This window comes from Phoca vitulina, unplaced genomic scaffold (genome assembly GCF_004348235.1).
Source record: "Phoca vitulina isolate PV1807 unplaced genomic scaffold, GSC_HSeal_1.0 scaffold63, whole genome shotgun sequence".
NCBI lineage: Eukaryota > Metazoa > Chordata > Mammalia > Carnivora > Phocidae > Phoca > Phoca vitulina.
In genome coordinates this window covers 8,348,961-8,365,816 of record NW_022589766.1, presented here as the reverse complement: position 1 = coordinate 8,365,816, position 16,856 = coordinate 8,348,961, and the positions used below count along the sequence as shown (strand labels likewise).

At 37.0% G+C, this 16,856-nt stretch overlaps 2 protein-coding genes across 3 annotated transcripts in view; one reads left to right on the top strand and one right to left on the bottom strand.

Annotated features, from left to right (window-relative positions):
* LCLAT1 (lysocardiolipin acyltransferase 1) overlaps positions 1–16,856 on the bottom strand; it is a 197,815-nt gene that overhangs the window by 155,435 nt on the left and 25,524 nt on the right. The gene's annotated exons all lie outside the window — the stretch shown is intronic.
* Positions 9,775–11,282, top strand: LOC116623946 (transcription factor BTF3-like). The gene has a single exon (XM_032391460.1). The coding sequence runs from the start codon at positions 10,741–10,743 to the stop codon at positions 11,227–11,229; it is 489 nt and encodes a 162-aa protein (XP_032247351.1). The 5' UTR covers positions 9,775–10,740; the 3' UTR covers positions 11,230–11,282.

Below are 16,856 nucleotides of genomic sequence, written 5' to 3'. Positions count from 1 at the left end.
TCTGTAAACTCCAAAGGGGGTAATGATTGTTGTCTTACTGGGCCTAGAACATGACCCTGCTGTAAAAGTTTAACGATTATAGAGGGAAAAGGGGAAGGAGAGGAGAGCAACGGAAGTAGCTTCACTACTACAAATTTCACTAGCTTGTAAGACCTTTGTTCTAATTTATTAAATTATGGGTTCTCTGTAACATTTTTCTCCTTTATTTATTTTTTTTAAAGATTTTTATTTATTTTTGACAGAGAGAGAGCATAAGCAGGCAGAGCAGCAGGCAGAGGCAGAGGGGAGAAGCAGACTCCCTGCTGAGCAGGAAGCCCAATGCGGGCTCGATCCCAGGACCCTGGGATCATGACCCGAGCTGAAGGCAGACGCTTAACCGACTGAGCCACCCAGGCGCCCCAACATTTTTTTCCTTTAAAATAAAAGTCTAACTAGAGAAAACTAAAATAAATGAAGTTAACTAATTTAACACCATTGCAGATGCCAATATCTATGCCACATTTAAAGATTTGTTCCGAAGTTTTCATTCCTTGAGGCCTTTACTGAATGCCTAACCTGTGTACCATGGAGAATATCAAAGAAATATAAGACAGTCATTTTCTTCCAAAAGCCTACAGTATGTGTGAGCCAGTCGTGCACAAATTAAATAAATGCTACCTTTGTTTTTCTGCTTTTGTTTCTCATTTTTTAAAAAAATATGTGAATAGCAAACACCTTCTAAACACCATAGAATGTGGGGAGAAAAAACAATAATCTATGTGAACTGGAATAGTCAGAAACTGGCTCCTAGAGGAAGTACGGTTATCAGAGTCCATGAAACCAAGGTAACAACAGAACCAATGTGCAATGGCTTCCCACACTAGTTTATTTCTTCCATATACAGTAATAATGAGGTAGGGAGGAAGGTTCAGGCTGGCAGACAACTCTCTTCCACACAGTCATTCAGGGATCTAGGTTGCTTCCACTGTGGCTCATCCCCCTGGTTCCACATTATGGTACACATCCAGCCAGCAGAAGAGGAAAAGCACCAAGAACAGCAACACATCATTTCTACTCACATTCTAGTGGGGGAAACTCAGTCACACGGGAACCAAGAGCTACCTCCGGGCTTAGGAAGAGGGGAAGAACAAGAGTCTCTGCCACAAGGAGGATTTGAAATGAACCATGAAGGATAAGTGGCATGAAACCGGAAACGAAGGAACCACATGAACAAAAACAAGCAAGTCAAAACTAAGCAACAGGCCAGAAGAGCGAGAGGACAAGCCTGGCTATTTCTGAAGAGTGGTGAGAGAAGACGAGGTTGGTTAGATCAATGGCTCCCAAATGTAAACTGAAGATGAATCCCAATAGATGTCAAAGTTTCTAACAGTCTACAGCGAAGTGAAAAAAACAAGTACAAGGAGATAACCCGTTAATGATGCTAAATTAATTACAGCATGTTTCTAATACAATTTTCTATGACTTACATAAAATGTGACATCAAACTTTCATGGTTTAATTTTTATATTAAAAAATGCTTTTAAACATGACAGTTAAGGCTATCAACAGTTCTAAGATAATGCCCTTTCCTGACTATAACAAATTCAGTCTCTGCCTTGTAGGCAATGGGGATTTTACTTGCACTTTCCAGTTCATTATATAATTTTAATGCTTAATATTTTCTAACAAATTAGAAAAGACTTATTACTCCTAAATAGCCATAAGAGTTTAAATATAAAAAACAAGAGTTACCTGAGAGTAGGGAGAAAGTCTTACATATATAAAATGTACTCAAAACACGTGCCCCAAAGATTGGGGGAAAAAAAAAACAGTTGACTCTTCTGGACCCAACTTCAAACTAATATATAAATATATAACATATATGACAAATATTAAACTCAAAAATGGGGGCTTAAGAAAGCAATAAATTGGCAAACTAAAAAACAATCTACTATAGAATTAACTCAAAATTTCCTTTTCTAAAATAACTACTTTTAATCTAAAAATGATATAATACACTATTCTAATTATTTACCATAGATTGGGGGGGAATGTTAGATACCATTAAAAATAGCAATAAAAAAAGTAAAATTCTCTTTTTGCTAGAGAAATTCAAATGTCATCATTCAACCAGGAGATAAAAATAAGAATTTTATTTAGAATAAAAGAGTGTTCAACACTAAAGAAAGCAAACCCTTAGAACTACTTATGACCAATGGAAATATGTGCTTATTAAAGACAGAAAGCTAATTTTTATTAGCCTCTAATAAAACCAAACTTCTATAAAAAATCACTTTTTCTACCTTATCCCCTATATACCACAAATGGCAAGGTTTGAAAAAAGATGACACTGCACAGCATACCTCCTTAAAAATAAAGAGAAAAAAAAAACCTGTTAGAGAAATATAAAAGGTGCAAATTCCATTTATTGGAAACCTGCTATATGCCTCAGTAAGTTCCAAACATTTGTGCAAATGTTAGCCATGCATCTTTCCAGTTAGTTTAGAATTAAGCTAAGGAGTGACCAAACTAAATGAAATCAACCATGCAAGGAAAACATCTGCTGATAATTTCTAAAGTTAATGGTTTCCAATAGTCATATATATCTCTTATCACAATGCTTTCCATGGAAAATATTCAATATTCATTGGAGAAAGATCAGCCTAAGTCGAATTATTATCAAAAAATACTTCTACCACATAGCAGTCTGTTAGTTTGGATAATTTGTCAGGTTCTAAAGAACTTTCTGCTTAACTGAGAGTTACTGCTCTTTAAAAATTTAACACACACGTACCATTACTGTGGCAAAATTATTTCTACAAATAGAATTTCAGCTTGCTAAAATTTAACTTACCACATATTTGAAAAAATGAAATCGTATTTGATAAATACTTAAGTTTAATTATTTAAAAATGAAATCACTTTTTAAAAACTATCTGGCAAATATGTTACTCATATGTACTTAGACATGCACATACTAAACATGCTGATCATACCAGTTTTAGTCATATTAAAATTTGATGGCTGAGATTTATTAAATGTATGGGTAAGCTTTAGCTTTCCCTTAAGCTCATGGACAAAGAAACAGAAACTAGATGTACACTAGGGATTTTATTCTGCACAAACACAGCTCTTGCCTATCATACTCTTCTAGTGCTACTATCTTAAAATGACAATAAAAAATATTGGTTATTAGAAAATCTAACAGTTATATGACATTGAGTAAACACTGAAAATTTAAAATAGTCTCAAATCTAGGGTCACAGAGTACAATGGAAGTCCCATAAAGTAAATCAACTTAAAAGGAAATATGAGAAGTCATTATTTCCAAATGAGGCCTGTATGCTTCAAAAAGACGGACTTGGGAGGCTCTAATACTTATTCCAACAATGCTATACTTAAAATATTTTTCCAACTTCTTTTCAAGAAATCCCTACAGAACCTTCAGCGCATTCTAGTGATTATCCTCAACGAATAGCAACAAATCTTCAAACTTGGAAAGCGGGTTTGAGGTTTTAAAGCAATTAAGGAGTCACGTGGGGCCCGCTATAGAGAATATAATGAATCATCAAGCAGAGTAATATACAGCTGATTGAAAATGAGATGTAAACACAAGGCAAGGACAATTTTCTTGTGAGGCAACCCTGGAAGAGTAAAGCCTCCCAAAGAGCTCTGAGTGCACTTCTCAACTGGATGTCAATGTAAGTCAACTTCACAACTACAAATCATTTAGTCCAATCTCCTATTTTACCAATTAGAAAACTAAGTTTCTAAAGGTGAAAGAAACTGCCCCAAACCTAACTATTTAAAGCCAGACTTGGGGCTAAAAGTGAGGTCTCCTAATTCCTTGTTCAATATTCTTTCCCATGTCTATGGTCTTCCAGGCTTGAGAAAAGGAAAGCAGAATTGCCTTTAAAATCCATTAAGGGTTTCAGTTTTAAATTCAAATTAAAGCAACCGGGAATCTCCAAAATTCTGTAAGAATATGCAAATTACATTTTAAAACACATGCACATTTAGTGTTGCCAATTCCAACTACTACATGGAGGAGGCAGGGACAAACTGCAGAAAAAAATAAGGATGGATGATATAGTAGTTCAGGTTCAAAGTGGTTAGGCCTTAAATTAATTCTAATTTGGCAAAGCCAAACTTCTTCCAACTCCATCAAATATGAATATGCTTTTTTCTTATGCAGACATTTAAAAAAATTTTAAATGAGTTGTCACCATTCATTACTGTTTAATAGCATTTGTTGAGCATTTACCATGCCAGACAGTATGCCAGGCACTTGCATTACCTCATTTAATCCACACAACAACCCTATGGAGGGAAGTACTATCATAACCCCATTTTAAAGATAAGGAAACTGAGATCCACCAGAGTCCTGAAAGTGTGATGGGCTGTATCTTCCAACAATGTTTATAAAAATATTTCCTACCCCACATTTTTTTAATAAACTTTTTGCTTTAGAAGTTTTAAATTTACACAATTATATTGATAGTATAGAACTCCCATATACCCCATAGCTAGTTTCCCCCATTATTAATATCCTATGTTAGTATGGTACATTTACCACAATTAATGAACCAATAGGTACATTTTTATCAACTAAAATCTAGACTTTATTTAGATTTCCTTAGTATTTATCTAATGTCTTTCTTCTGTTTCAGGATCCCATCGGGATACCATATTATATTTAGTCATCATGTCTCCCTAGGCTCCTTTTGGCCGTGACAGTTTTTTCAGACTTTCCTTATTTTTGATAACCCAGAGATTAAAAAACTGAGACCCCCAGATGTATCTTACTCCAGAGAAGATGCTTCTTAACAAGTCTCCTGAACAATTTCCTATAATCCAAACTACCCTGTTCTTAGAATTTAAGCAAGTCTATGTGTTGGTCAGTGCAGTGGGCCTGAATTGGCAGGACAATCACATTTGGAAAGTAGATCCTACAACAATACTTTTCGTCTGGGTAACTGCATTAATGCATTCAAGAGAATTTATGAATGAGCTGTCGTGGTATATAAGATCATGTGTCTGCAAAACATAAGTTATATCATTCCCAGTGACAGGACCAAGCAGGCAACGTATTAACTTCTTTTTAGGTAGCCATACTAGCTTTTCCACACTGTTACGAAAAAACAGGATTTTTTAAATATTCAAATAATTTCTACTTGCTTTCATTTAATGGAAGGAGTGCTTATAAGATATTATTAAATTTCGGGGCGCCTGGGTGGCTCAGTCGATAAGCGTCTGTCTTCGGCTCAGGTCATGATCCCGGGGTCCTGGGATCGAGTCCCGCATCGGCCTCCCTGCTCGGTGGGGATCCTGCTTCTCCCTCTCCCTCTGCAGTTTCCCCTGCTTGTGTTCCCTCTCTCACTGTCTCTCTCTGTCAAATAAATAAAATCTTAAAAAAAAAAAAAGATATTATTAAATTTCTCATACACATTTTAGGATTAAGTTGTAGCCAGTACTAATTATAACATGCCTGGAAAAAATTTAACCTACATGGATTAAAATTCTATTTATAAAAGAAAAGTCTAAACCGCAGAAACAGTGCTTAGTTTAGAACAAGAACATGTACATAACTGCCAAATGCAATCCCTGTTTAGATGTCTCTCTTACCGAAACACTGTAATTACAAAAAACCAAAATGAATTTCTAAGTGTTTCAAGATGAAATAGTCCTTGCATAATTTCCAAGGCTTATAATTACTTTCCTGAAAAGGTAAATACTCCAAGTTTTAATTTAATACAATACTAACTCTACAAGTTAACACAGATTGAACATTTGATTTTACTCTAAAATGGAAGCCACCTATGAAATTCAGAAGCTTTTAAAAATGAACAATCAAATGTTAACCAAAGGAAAATTACTGGGAGGCTAAAGGCCAATGCTAACTTCCTACAGCCATTTATGGGGAAAGAAAGCAAACCCCCAAGTTTACTGACTGGCTTTTTAAGATTCCTCATATACGTTTCGTGACTACCCAACAGAGAAATGCACCACAACACACACAGTCTCTCACTTCCCATTCCCTCTTCAGTCCAGCTTTTGGCCTCTACCATTCCACTGAAACCACTTCAGGAGAAAAGTCCACTTCCACGCTGCCAAATCCAATGGCCACTTCACTGTCCTCATTTCACTCTACCTCTTGGCAGCATTCCATATGAATGGCCACTTCTTCCTTGAAACGCTAGGCTCTCCTGGCTTTTGTGAACATCGTCCTCCTGGTTAGCCTCTGACCCCACTGACCTGGCCCTCCTGGTCTCCTCAGTTGGCTCCTGCCCCTCTCCTGGACCTCAAAATGCTGGGGCTGCCTAGCGGTCGGACACCGGTTGTCTTCTCTCCATCCTTTTCCTCTTTCTTCCTTCCTCCCCATCATCCTCCTGCTGACCTTTCCAAAAGATATCTCCAACACAACTGTCTCCCCTGAGCTCTGGACTCTCAGACTGAGCTGATGACCTGACACTTGGGTGTTTCAAAGTCCTATCAAACTGAACACATGCAGAATAAATGTCATCATTTCCCGGGCCTTCCTCCACATCCACTCCGCCCTCAGTTCTCTCCAGCTCCATAAACAACATCAGCATCCACCCCAATTCTCTACGAGAAATCCAGGAGTCATCTTTCATTCTTTCCTTTCCCTCACACTCCCCAAATCCAATAAAATCAGCAAGAGATCTGTCAACTCCATCTCCAATACCCATCCTAAATCCAACATGCTGCATCGACGGCTATTGCCACCACCTTAATCCACGCCATCATCATCTTGTGCTTGAACTGTTGTGACTGACTTCCTCTCCTTCACTCTTGGCCAAACCATACCCCCACCCACGGCCAGTCCTTTCCCCATACTGTAGCAAAAAAAAAAAGTAAAACGTCAACCCGATTATCATTTCCCTGTTTTAAGACTCTTTAATGGCTTTCCACTGGGCCTAGAGTAAAAATCAAATTCCCACCCAAAATCTACAAGTCTTTTATGAGTTGGCACCCACCTCTCATCTTTCCAAGTATATCACCTCACCCACATTCCAACCACTCTCTACTGTCAGGTTCTCCTACAGGCTATTTCCTGCCTCCGGGCTTTATGCAAATTGTCCATGATGCCTAAAATGGTCCTCTCAGACTTGCTGCTTAACCATCTTCCTTTCTTCCTTTTAAGTGTCAGCTTAGTGTTGTCCCCTTAGAGAAGCGTTCACTAAGGCTGACCACTACTTTCCCTTGGTAGAGCAAGTTCCCATTGGTAGTACTCTTCCACCTCAATCCTGATTGCTTCCTTTATGGCTCTCATTACAACCTGCAGTTATTTTGTTCCTTTATCTATTTTCCTGTTTTCGGCCCATCACTCCTTCCAGAATTTTAGGTTTACAGTTCTATGGTTGTGAGAACTATGTTGATATTGTTCACTATTATAGACTCAGCATAAAACCCAGCACACTTGGAAAGAGCTCAATTACTACTTGCTGAATGGCTTGGTATAAAAAATGAGGAAAGTCAGATGAATTGCCACTACTATTTTATGTTTTTTTTTTTCAGGAATTCAAAAGCAGGCAGAAACAAATATGGTTCAGTTGATCACAGTGTCTTTCAATTCTTGGTCCTTTTACCACTTCTGAATTTATATGGGGTCCTTTCTATTTAAGAGAGTAACAATACAACACAAAAGTATAACAGAAAAATAATGTCACCTTACATTCAGAGAGCATTTTCTAGTCTCCAATGTGTTTTCAAATGTTTATTACCTCAACTGAAATTCAGAAAGCAGGTATTACTTCCATCTTATAGAATCATTAAGATTCAGGGAGGTCAATGAATTGCCTAAAATAATTTTTTAGTGGTATAGCTAAGATTCTGAACCTTGTTCAAACCTTTTTTTTTTTTTTTAAGTTTTCTTTTTTTTAAGATTTTATTTATTTATTTGACAGAGAGAGAGAGATAGTGAGAGCAGGAACACAAGCAGGGGAACAGGAGAGGGATAAGCAGGCTTCCCACTGAGCAGGGAGCCCGATGCAGGGCTCGATCCCAGGACCCTGGGACCATGACCTGAGCCGAAGGCAGATGCTTAACCAACTGAGCCACCCAGGCGCCCCTCAAACCTTGTTTCTTTTACCTTTTTCTTTTTTGTGTTTTTAGTGCACAGTTTCAACCTTATTTTAACTGAAGCATAAAGCACACAGTGAAGCGTACAAATCCTAAGTATATAGCTTGATGAATTTTTACAAAGTGAATATACCCAGATCAAGATAGAACATCACCTGCAACCCAAAAGCCTCCTTCATAAATGCTCCCTCCCAATCATTAACTACTCCTAATCAGACTGTAACCACTATTTGACTCCTAGCACTATAGTTAGTTAGTGTTATCTGTTTTTTAACTTTACTAAAATGGAATCAACAAGTATATACTCTTCTGTATCTGGTTTCTTTAACTCAAAACTATGTTTGCAAGATTCATCCATATTAATAACTGTGGGAATGGTCCGTTCTTTTCTGTTACTGTATAGTATTTAACTGTAAAAATATACCAAAATTTATCTATTCTGTTAGACATTAGAGTATTTTCCAGGTTTTAGCTATTATGAATAATGCTGTTAATGAATATTCTTATTTTGTAGATCAAGAAGCTAAGGCCTAGAAAGGGAAAATGACTTAGTCAAAGAAACACAGCAATGGGGCAACCCAACTAGACCCCAGAAGGCTTGATTTCCCTTGCCTATGTGAAACAGTCAGCACTCAGAAGCCATCTGAATCTTCAGAGATTTTTTTTAATGCTTGCATAATATAAAACCAAATCTTAAGTTACAAATACTATGCCAAATATTATTGTAGTTTCTGGTTACCAAAGTTACTTCAGTAAAAATTTTTTAAACAAATGTAATCTTCTCTAATTTGTGGCATTCAACAAGATTTGATGTTTGGGGGTAGAAGTCATTTATTTTTATACATATCATTATTCCACAGGGGTTTATCTAATTTACAGTCAAATAAAATTTTGGTTCCCAGATTAGAAATGCCTCAAGTTGGGAATTCTATCAAAATATGGACAAATACAACAGTCTCAAATTATGAATAGGTAGCATTCCAAAACTTTGCATTTAAGTCAGAGGTTTAGAATTCAGAATGCACTTTCTCATAGAAATTGTATAATACATAGTGATCAAGTTTTCAGATCAGTATGCAAAAGCCAACTTGACTTAAACATACCTAAAAATAGCACTAGTAGCAACAGTCTTTAACTACTATGAACACACACCTAACTTGGAATAATAATCTATAAAACTCTATCTTAATACCACCAATCTCTTATGTTAACTCTCATAAACCATGAGAGACCCACTCCTATCTCCCTGTCTTTTCTTCCAAATGCCTCTATGACCAGTTTATGCCTATTTTTTTAATCCCTCACCAATACTCTTCACTTTATGTTCCCAGATCCTGAGCCACAGAATTCAAACCACAACTTATCCCATAATTTCTATCCCTTAAATAACCCCTTGAGATTTTCAATGCTATAAAAACCCTTGGGAGGAGAAAGACAAAGAGAAATAGAGGGGGAAAAGAGGAAAATCATAAAATCTCAAGAAACTCCAAAAACTAGGGGCGCCTGGGTGGCTCAATTGGTTAAGTGTCTGCCTTCAGTTCAGGTCATGATCCCAGAGTCCTGGGTTCGAGCCCTACCATCTGGCTCCCTGCTCACCGGGGAGTTGGCTTCTCCCTCTGCCCCTCCACCCCGCTCATGCTTGCACTCTCAAGCATGCTCTCTCTCTCAAATAAACAAAATCTTAAAAAAAAAAAAAAAAAGAAAAGAAAAGAAAAGAAATCCTATAAAGTAGTTCTTCTATCTTCACCAAAAGGCACATGGAGTCACATGGAATTTTTCTAAGTTCCTACATTCACTGAAATATTCTTTACTAGAGCCCTATTCAATCCTTCTAGCCTTCTTAAAAGCCTAGGCTGGGTACTTCTGAGCATCTCCCCTTGCATTAGGAAAGCTTCCTGTTTCATTCCTTCTCACATTCTCTCTCATTTTTCACTTAGATTCTAAATGGAAAGATAATGCTGCATGTTGATAACATCAAGTCTTTAGGTCACATAAAACTAAAATAAAGGAGAGATGGTGCTTCAGGAGTAGTCAGGTCATTAAGGTCACTATTAATATATAACATGATATATACAAGTTAGGAACTACATAGGAAAGCTCTGGAGCAAAGAAATAGTTTCATGAATGGACAACAAAGTTTCCAGAAATGAGAAAAATTTATCTCATACATTACAATATAACATTCCTTTGTTCTTGTGGCTCACCTTATCTTTCTAATAATTACAGTGAAGATGTATGCTATATTGTCTCGGTACAACGAACACTGACCCCAGTATACCACAAATAGGTAGAATCCAGGGTAATAAAAAGCCAGTTCCCAACCTGATGAAATTATTTACCAACAAATGCAGAAATCAATTTCTGCTTAGTCTAGGTGATGAAAACCAAAGGACAAGAGCTATATTAGCATTAAAATCCAATGAAGAAGATGGTAAATGACTCTGAAGGCCAAAAGAAACCTTAAAAGTCAAAAATGTCCTCAAAGAATTCTTAAGCACAAGAATGAGTAGTAGAGTCTCTAAACTTTGAAGAATGGATATTTTACAGAGCTGCCATCTTGCGTGCCCGTGTGTGTGCACCTAATCTCAGCTCGTCCGCTCAAGACCCCCTGAGCGCCAACCCTATTCCCCCACGCAGTCCCATTTCCACTCCAACAAGATGAAAGAAACTATCATGAACCAGGAGAAACTCACCAAACTGCAAGCACAAGTGCGCATTGGTGGGAAAGGAACTGCCTGCCGAAAGAAGAAGGTGGTTCATAGAACGGCTACAGCAGATGATAAAAAACTTCAGTTCTCCTTAAAGAAGTTCGGGGTAAACAATATCTCTGGTATTGAAGAAGTGAATATGTTCACAAACCAAGGACCAGTACTCCACTTTAACAACCCCAAAGTTCAGGCATCGCTGGCCGTGAACGCTTTCACCATTCCAGGCCATGCTGAGACAAAGCAGCTTACAGAAATGCTACCCAGGATCTTAAATCAACTTGCTGTAGACAGTCTGACTAGTTTAAGAAGACTGGCTGAAGCTCTGCCCAAACAGTCTGTGGATGGAAAAGCACCACTTGCTACCGGAGAGGATGATGATGATGAAGTTCCAGATCTTGTGGAGAATTTTGATGGAGCCTCCAAGAATGAAGCAAACTGAATTGAGTCAACTTCTGAAGAAGATAAAACTTGAAGAAGTTACTGGGAGCTGCTATTTTATATTATGACTGCTTTTTAAAATTTTGTTCATGGATCTGATAAAATCTAGATCTCTAATATTTTTAAGCCCAAGCCCCTTGGACACTGCAGCTCTTTTCAGTTTTTGCTTATACACAATTCATTCTTTGCAGCTAAGTAAGCCGAAGAAGCCTGGGAACAATGTTTTAAACAAGGTTAATAAAGTTCTTCACCTAGGATACGATTTTTTTATTTCATTGACACTGATTTGTACACAGAAAGCAAAGTTGTTTATAGAAAGGTAATCATGGAATGTAATATGGCTGGTAATTTATGAAATTTGATTAAAGATTTTAAATGGCTGTACAACATAAAAAAAAAAAATGGATATTTTACAGAAAATAAACTAGGAAGGTAAGATTGTACCATTCTGTCAAAAAAGTCTTTAAAATAAGTACGTGATAGGCCAAAAATCTTTTTTTTTTTTTAAGATTTTTTAATTTATTTATTTGACAGAGAGAGATAGCGAGAGCAGGAACATAAGCAGGGGGAGTGGGAGAGGGAGAAGCAGGCTTCCCGCCAAGCAGGGAACCTGATGTGGGGTTCGATCCCAGGACCCTGGGATCAAGACCTGAGCCAAAGGCAGACTCTTAAGGACTGAACCACCCAGGCGCCCCTAGGCCAAAAATCTTAAATGGACTAAAAAATTTAGGTACAAACTATAAAACTACCATTGAAGTTAACAAGAAACCACACACAAAAGTGTAGCAAAGATGTAAAGGTAATGTAACTTTGTACAATGTAAAGATACTGTACCCAAAAGTAATCTGAGATAACTTGTTACAGACAACTAAATACCCCATCAGAGAGCTGCCAACTATAAACAACAAAAATTTACCTTTACCTACCCACTATTATTTTCTGTAAGCTGGTCCTGGTTCCACGACTTACTGTATGACTTTAGGCAAATTATTTAACCTCTCTGGGTCTCAATTTCTGCACTAGTAAAGTAGAACTAAAGATGCTACCTACCTCACGATTATTGTGAGGATTAAATGACATAAAGTAAACTGCTGAGTAGCTCCAGGGACAAAACAAATATTCCACAGAGGTTAACTACTACTGTTTTCTCCAAACTGATGTGTTCAAAAGTTACCTGAAGTCACATCCATGACTTAACACTACCTTTAAAAACTTCACAACCTTCAGAACAGTGCTAAACACTATGTGGATGTTCAATATTTATTGACTGGAGACTAACGACACACATGGAATCTAGAACCTTGAAGCTGAAGTAGATTTTAGAAGTCATCTGGAACAATTTCACTTAATTCAACAATAAGAGTCTTGGGAAATTATCAAATCTTTGCTGAAACACTTCCAGGGACAGAAACCTGCCATATCAACAAGGCATACAGGAACAATTCTAATTACCAGAATATAAGATTTTGTTGTACTGATTACTCTCATAAACTTCTTATCTGAAAGGCTGAATTCACTAGAGGGCATCACAATATTAGGAGAAATCATCTATCAGAAAAAATCATTCAACATTTATTCTAAGAAACACTGCACCCAGTTGTATAATACATGTATGTTAATTTTTAAGTTATTTGTTTAAATACACATTAATATACATGTACAGGAAGAATTTTTTAAAAAGGTTATGAAATCATTACTTACATGTCCCTGTCAATAAGGTAAGTAATTCAGATTATCATAAAGCCTGGTTCTTTCCGATCCCATAATAAGGCCTCCTAACAATTTTAAGCAATTTTAATAATTATATGTTTATAAAAGAAAAGCATACAAAACCAAATTACATTTATTATTGCTCCTTGCAGCCATATTCCAAGTAACCACCAGCTTTCCATAAAAGGACCCAGTGCCAAAGAAAAAATTATCAAGTTCTGTAAGAAATCCAAACCTGGACCCGTGTATAACCAATTATTTAAATAATCTAAAACCAAATTATTTTTAAATGTTCACATTCATTACCAAAGTAATGGTACAACTCTAAAAGTTTATCAGGCTCCAGGATGGTCCAAGAGAACTATCTTCAAATATCCTCTAACTCCCACTCGTAATTCACAGCACCTACTCACTGTAATAGGTAGAAAGAAAAAACAAGGAAAACAAGGAATTGTCTATAGCACACCCTTCCACCTTATCATATTCCAATTGTATGTGACATTTTACAGCTCACATGCAGATTCTATCCTATCAGGTAGAGTGTTCAACTGACTTCCCTCACCCACAGACCACTAATGTCTCCACTTGCAATCCATTTCAACATTCCTTTACTTGATATACATTTGTGGGTTTTTTTTTTTAATTTTTTCCTTTGAATCAGTTATACCATTTGCCTGATTCTCTCATTTATTATGAATTAAAATCTTTAGCGTAGGTTTATTTTTCTATCTGGGTAAGTCATTGTATTACCATTTAACACACTAGTCAACTTTTTTACTATTGGTAAGACACTGTTCAATACTTAGATGCTGTTTGGTACTTAGATTATCAACACAAAAAGATACTCTAAACAGTGAGTATAATCAGAGTGGAAAGGTCCATCTGCCCATGTAAATTAATAAACAGGTTGTTGGCTTTTGAAAAATCAATCCCCTATGAAATTCACTGGCAGGAACGAAGTCATAAGCCCTGGATGAAACAAGGAAATTGGGTTTCAGAACCTACAAAGCCCATCTTCAGCATGTGGAAAATGGTCAAGCCAAGCCAGTAAACCACCACCACAGCAAGCTGCTGTCCACTCACCTCCACTATCCATTTAATGATTCCCTTTAAAAAGTTAAAACAACCAAGAATTCATGTCAGAAGACAAATAAGTTTGACAGTCTGTGCTCTATAAAGGATTCTCAAAATTTGCCATCCCTTTGATGGTATCCACATTCATCTACCATCCATAAACATAGGTAAATGTTTATATCATTTTAGCAAAAAAAAAAAAAAAAATCAACACAGAAGTCTTTGGTTTTGTAAATTATCGAGAATTATGATACGAGAATGATAAAGGGAAGTAAAGGAATGAGAAACATACAGGTAACAGAGTCAAAGCAGATATTCCAGATGTAAGTGACCCAAATCAGGACAATTGGTGGTTTCTAAAGCCACCAGATTCTTCTCCATCTACCTGCTCCCTTTATATCCCAAAGATACTAACTAAAACAAAAAGGATCATAACAGATATCAATCCCTTCTACTGATAAGAAGAACAATGGGATGGCTAATTTTATATGTCAATTTGACTGGCCAGGGAGTACATTATTTCTGGATGTGTCTATGAAGGTGTTTCTAGATGAGATTAGGATTGAATTGGTGGACCTCAGTAAAAACAGATCTCCCCCTCCAATGTGGGTAGGCAACATCTAATCTGTTGAGGGCCTGAATAAAACAAAATGCAGAGGAAGAAGAATTCACCCCTTTTTTCCTACCTCACTGAGCTAGATGAGACATCTCATCTTCTCTGGCTCTAGGACTGGAATTTATACCATCAGTTCCCCTGGTTCTCAGGCCTTCAGACTCAGACTGAATTAGGCCACTGGCTTTCCTGAGTCTCAATCTTGCAGACAGCAGATCATGGGATTTCTCAAACTCCATAATCAGGAAAGCCAATTTCTCATAAATTTTCTCCCTCCCTTTCCTCTCTCTCTCTCCACACACACATATATGTATATACATATGTAATAATAAATAACATAACATTGTTAAATTATATATGTAATGTGTAATAATATAAATAATAAATATATATAAATACATTTTTTACACAGAGATATATACACATATCTATCTCCTACTGGTTCTGTTTCTCTGGAGAAGCCTAACACACACACATACAACTGATACAAAAAGAGACACAGATCAGTGGAACAGAATAGAGAACCCAGAAATTGACCCTCAACTCTAGGTCAACTAATCTTCAATAAAGCAGGAAAGAATATCCAATGGAAAAAAGATGGTCTCTTCAACAAGTGGTGTTGGGGAAATTGGACAGCCACATGCAGAAGAATGAAACTGGACCACTTTCTTACACCATACACAAAAATAAACTCAAAATGGATGAAAGACCTAAATGTGAGACAGGAATCCATCAAAACCCTAGAGGAGAACACAGGCAGCAACCTCTTCAATCTCGGCCTCAGCAACTTCTTGCTAGATATGTCTCCAAAGGCAAGGGAAACAAAAGCAAAAATGAACTATTGGGACTTCATCAAGATAAAAAGCTTTTGCACAGCAAAGGAAACGATCAACAAAACTAAAAGGCAACCTATGGAATTTGTAAATGACATATCACATAAAGGGCTAGTATCCAAAATTTATAAAAAAACTTATCAAACTCAACACCCAAAAAACAGAAAACCCAGTCACGAAATGGGCCGAAAACATGAACAGACATTTCTCCAAAGAAGACATACAGATAGCTAACAGACACATGAAAAAATGCTCAACATCACTCAGCATCAGGGAAATACACATCAAAATCACAATGAGATACCACCTCACACTGGTCAGAACAGCTAAAATGAACAACTCAGGAAACAACAGGTATTGGCGAGGATGCAGAGAAAGGGGAATCCTCTTACAGTGTTGGTGGGAATGCAAACTGGTATAGCCACTCTGGAAAAGAGTATGGAGGTTCCTCAAAAAAGAACTACCCTACAACCCAGCAGTTGCACTACTAGGTATTTATCCAAAGGATACAAACATACTGATTCGAAGGGGCACATGCACCCCAGTGTTTATAGCAGCAATGTCCACAATAGCCAAAATATGGAAAGAGCCCAGATATCCACCGACAGATGAATGGATAAAGATGTGGTGTGTATATATATATATACACACACAATGTGTGTGTGTGTGTGTGTGTGTACACACACACAATGGAGTATTACTCAGCCATCAAAAAGAATGAAATCTTGCCATTTGCAACAATGTGGATGGAACTAGAAGTCAGTCAGAGAAAGATAAATACCATGATTTCAGTCATATATGGAATTTAAGAAACAAAACAGATGAACATGAGGAAGGGAAGGGAAAATAAAATAACAAAATCAGAGAGGGAGGCAAATTATAAAAGACTCTTAACTATAGGAAACAAACTGAGGGTTGCTGGAGGGGAGGTGAATGGGGGGATAAGGTAATTGGGTGATGGACACTAAGGAGAGCACTTGATGTAATGAGCACTGGGTGTTATATACAACTGATGAATCACTAAATTCTACCCCTGAAACTAATAATACACTGTATGTTAACTAAATTGAATTTAAATAAAAAATTTTAAAAACAAATAAAATTAAAAATTAAAAAAACACATACATCCTGCCCTTGTTCAGAACTTTCTCATACACACACACACACACACACCCATATGCACATACACACACCCATATGCATGTATGCGTGTGTATGTATGTGTGCATGTGTGGTGTGTGTGTGTGTGTGTGTGTGTGCAAACTATTTTCCAAGAGGAAACACCTGTTCTCCATTGACTGGTGAGGCCATGGATATACTGCACATCAAAATCAACTATATTCGAGGCAAAAAATCGTGACACTATTTTTTTTAACTCCAGTGAGGATGGAGAGAAAG